The following is a 1,726-nucleotide window of genomic DNA, read 5'->3' as shown; positions in this document are numbered from 1 at the left end:
CTAATTTTGTCGTTAGTTGGATTAAGTTTGTTGTAACTGCCGTGTATCAAAGAACATATGACTATGCGTATAATTTTAAATATAAGTATTTATTTACTATGACTTTTAAATAAATTCACCCCGACTTTATTCTATGAAAGCTTTTGTTTTTGTGTCAACTTGTATAAAACATTTAATTCGCCTATAAATACGCTTCACCTCCACCGCAGTCATCTACCTCTTCAAACCTAGCATCAGAGAGAAAAAGAAACAAACAGATAATATGTGCGGCGGTGCTGTAATTTCCGATTTTGCCCCTAGCGTCACCAGGGCCAAGGGTAGGAAACTCACGGCGGAGGAACTCTGGTCAGAGCTTGATGCTTCTGCCTGCGACGATTTTTGGGGTTTTGACTCCACCTTCAAGCTTCTTCCCACCAAACAACAAGGTACTACTGATTAAATTGAACATACAGCAAAATCATGAAAATATTGACGAATATGAACATTTCAGATGAATCAATATTATTATGTATTTTTAGAATCAAAGCTGACCCTGGCTTAAAGCTTACTAAACATCAAAATTTATATACAAGTTTGATATTATCAAAAAAAGAAGTTCGTGGACATAATTTTTCTATGTTTAGCCGTTAAGTAGACAAGACCTTTTAATAAGTTACACGAATACGTACGAGGATAAGATTAGTTTTGTTAGATTGGTAATAATGACATTAACTGATAGTTTCTGGTATAAGTGGGGTTATAACTGTAATTTTGAATCTTAAAACTTTTGAAGTGACGTTGAAAGATGAGGCGGCGGACAAAGAGAAGGAGCCGGCAGCAACGGAGAAACGGAAGGAGAGGAAAAACGTTTACAGAGGGATACGTAAGCGTCCATGGGGAAAATGGGCGTCAGAGATTCGAGACCCAGAGAAAGGCGCTAGAGTCTGGCTTGGTACGTTCAACACCGCGGAGGAAGCCGCCATGGCTTATGACGTAGCGGCAAAACGTATCCGCGGCGACAAAGCCAAACTCAACTTCTCTGATATTCTTCATAACCCTCCTCCTGCCATCCCTACGCTTCCACGACCAGATAATCAGCCTCCGGTGAAGAAGCTATGTGTTTCCTCTCAGAGCGAGTTGACTCAGTCTAGTTTCCCGGGGGAGTGCATTGAGTTCGGGAATGGAGACGAGTTTCGGAACATGAGTTACGGCTACGATCTGAAACAGCAGATATCGAGCTTGGAGTATTTCTTTGAGCTGGACGGTACTACACCGGAGCAACCGAGTCAGCTCCACGAGACCGGGTCCGAGGTTGATTTATGGACGCTTGATGATGTCATCGCGTCTTATGAATAAGAACATAAAGTAATGAGTGAAAATTTGACCCAAAAAAAAAAGATTAATGAGTGTAAGAAAAATAAAGCCTGTAATATAAACCGCCGTTACTTTTTAAGGTTTTACCATTGCATGGAGCTGCTGTTGTTTGTAATGTGTGTGGGACGTTGGTGTGACTCAAATCGAGCGTTATGTTAAAGTTTCATGGTATTGTTATTTTATTTTATGCTGAATAACTACATGTAATGTGAATACAGGTTTGTAATAAATTATAAAAACTCTACTTTCGCCGAATATTCTCGTGCACGCACCGATGGAAAGGTTATATGATGAACTTATAGTAAACTTTTAAGATTATTATTTTATCGAAAAATGATCACAAAGCTTAGGAGTAGCCGAGTAGGAGTAGGAC

General features: G+C 39.6%; 1 protein-coding gene across 1 annotated transcript; it reads left to right on the top strand.

The window, feature by feature from the left end:
• Window positions 1-205: 205 nt before the first annotated feature.
• Window positions 206-1,608, top strand: LOC108856887 (ethylene-responsive transcription factor RAP2-3). The gene is made up of 2 exons (XM_018630787.2): window positions 206-425; window positions 773-1,608. Exons 1-2 carry the CDS (start codon window positions 263-265, stop codon window positions 1,333-1,335), a joined length of 726 nt encoding a protein of 241 aa, XP_018486289.1. The 5' UTR covers window positions 206-262; the 3' UTR covers window positions 1,336-1,608.
• Window positions 1,609-1,726: the final 118 nt, after the last annotated feature.

The sequence above is a fragment of the Raphanus sativus genome, unplaced genomic scaffold, assembly GCF_000801105.2.
Source record: "Raphanus sativus cultivar WK10039 unplaced genomic scaffold, ASM80110v3 Scaffold4301, whole genome shotgun sequence".
Lineage (NCBI taxonomy): Eukaryota > Viridiplantae > Streptophyta > Magnoliopsida > Brassicales > Brassicaceae > Raphanus > Raphanus sativus.
The sequence above is the reverse complement of the archived record's forward strand: the minus strand, read 5'-3'. Positions and strand labels throughout refer to the sequence as shown.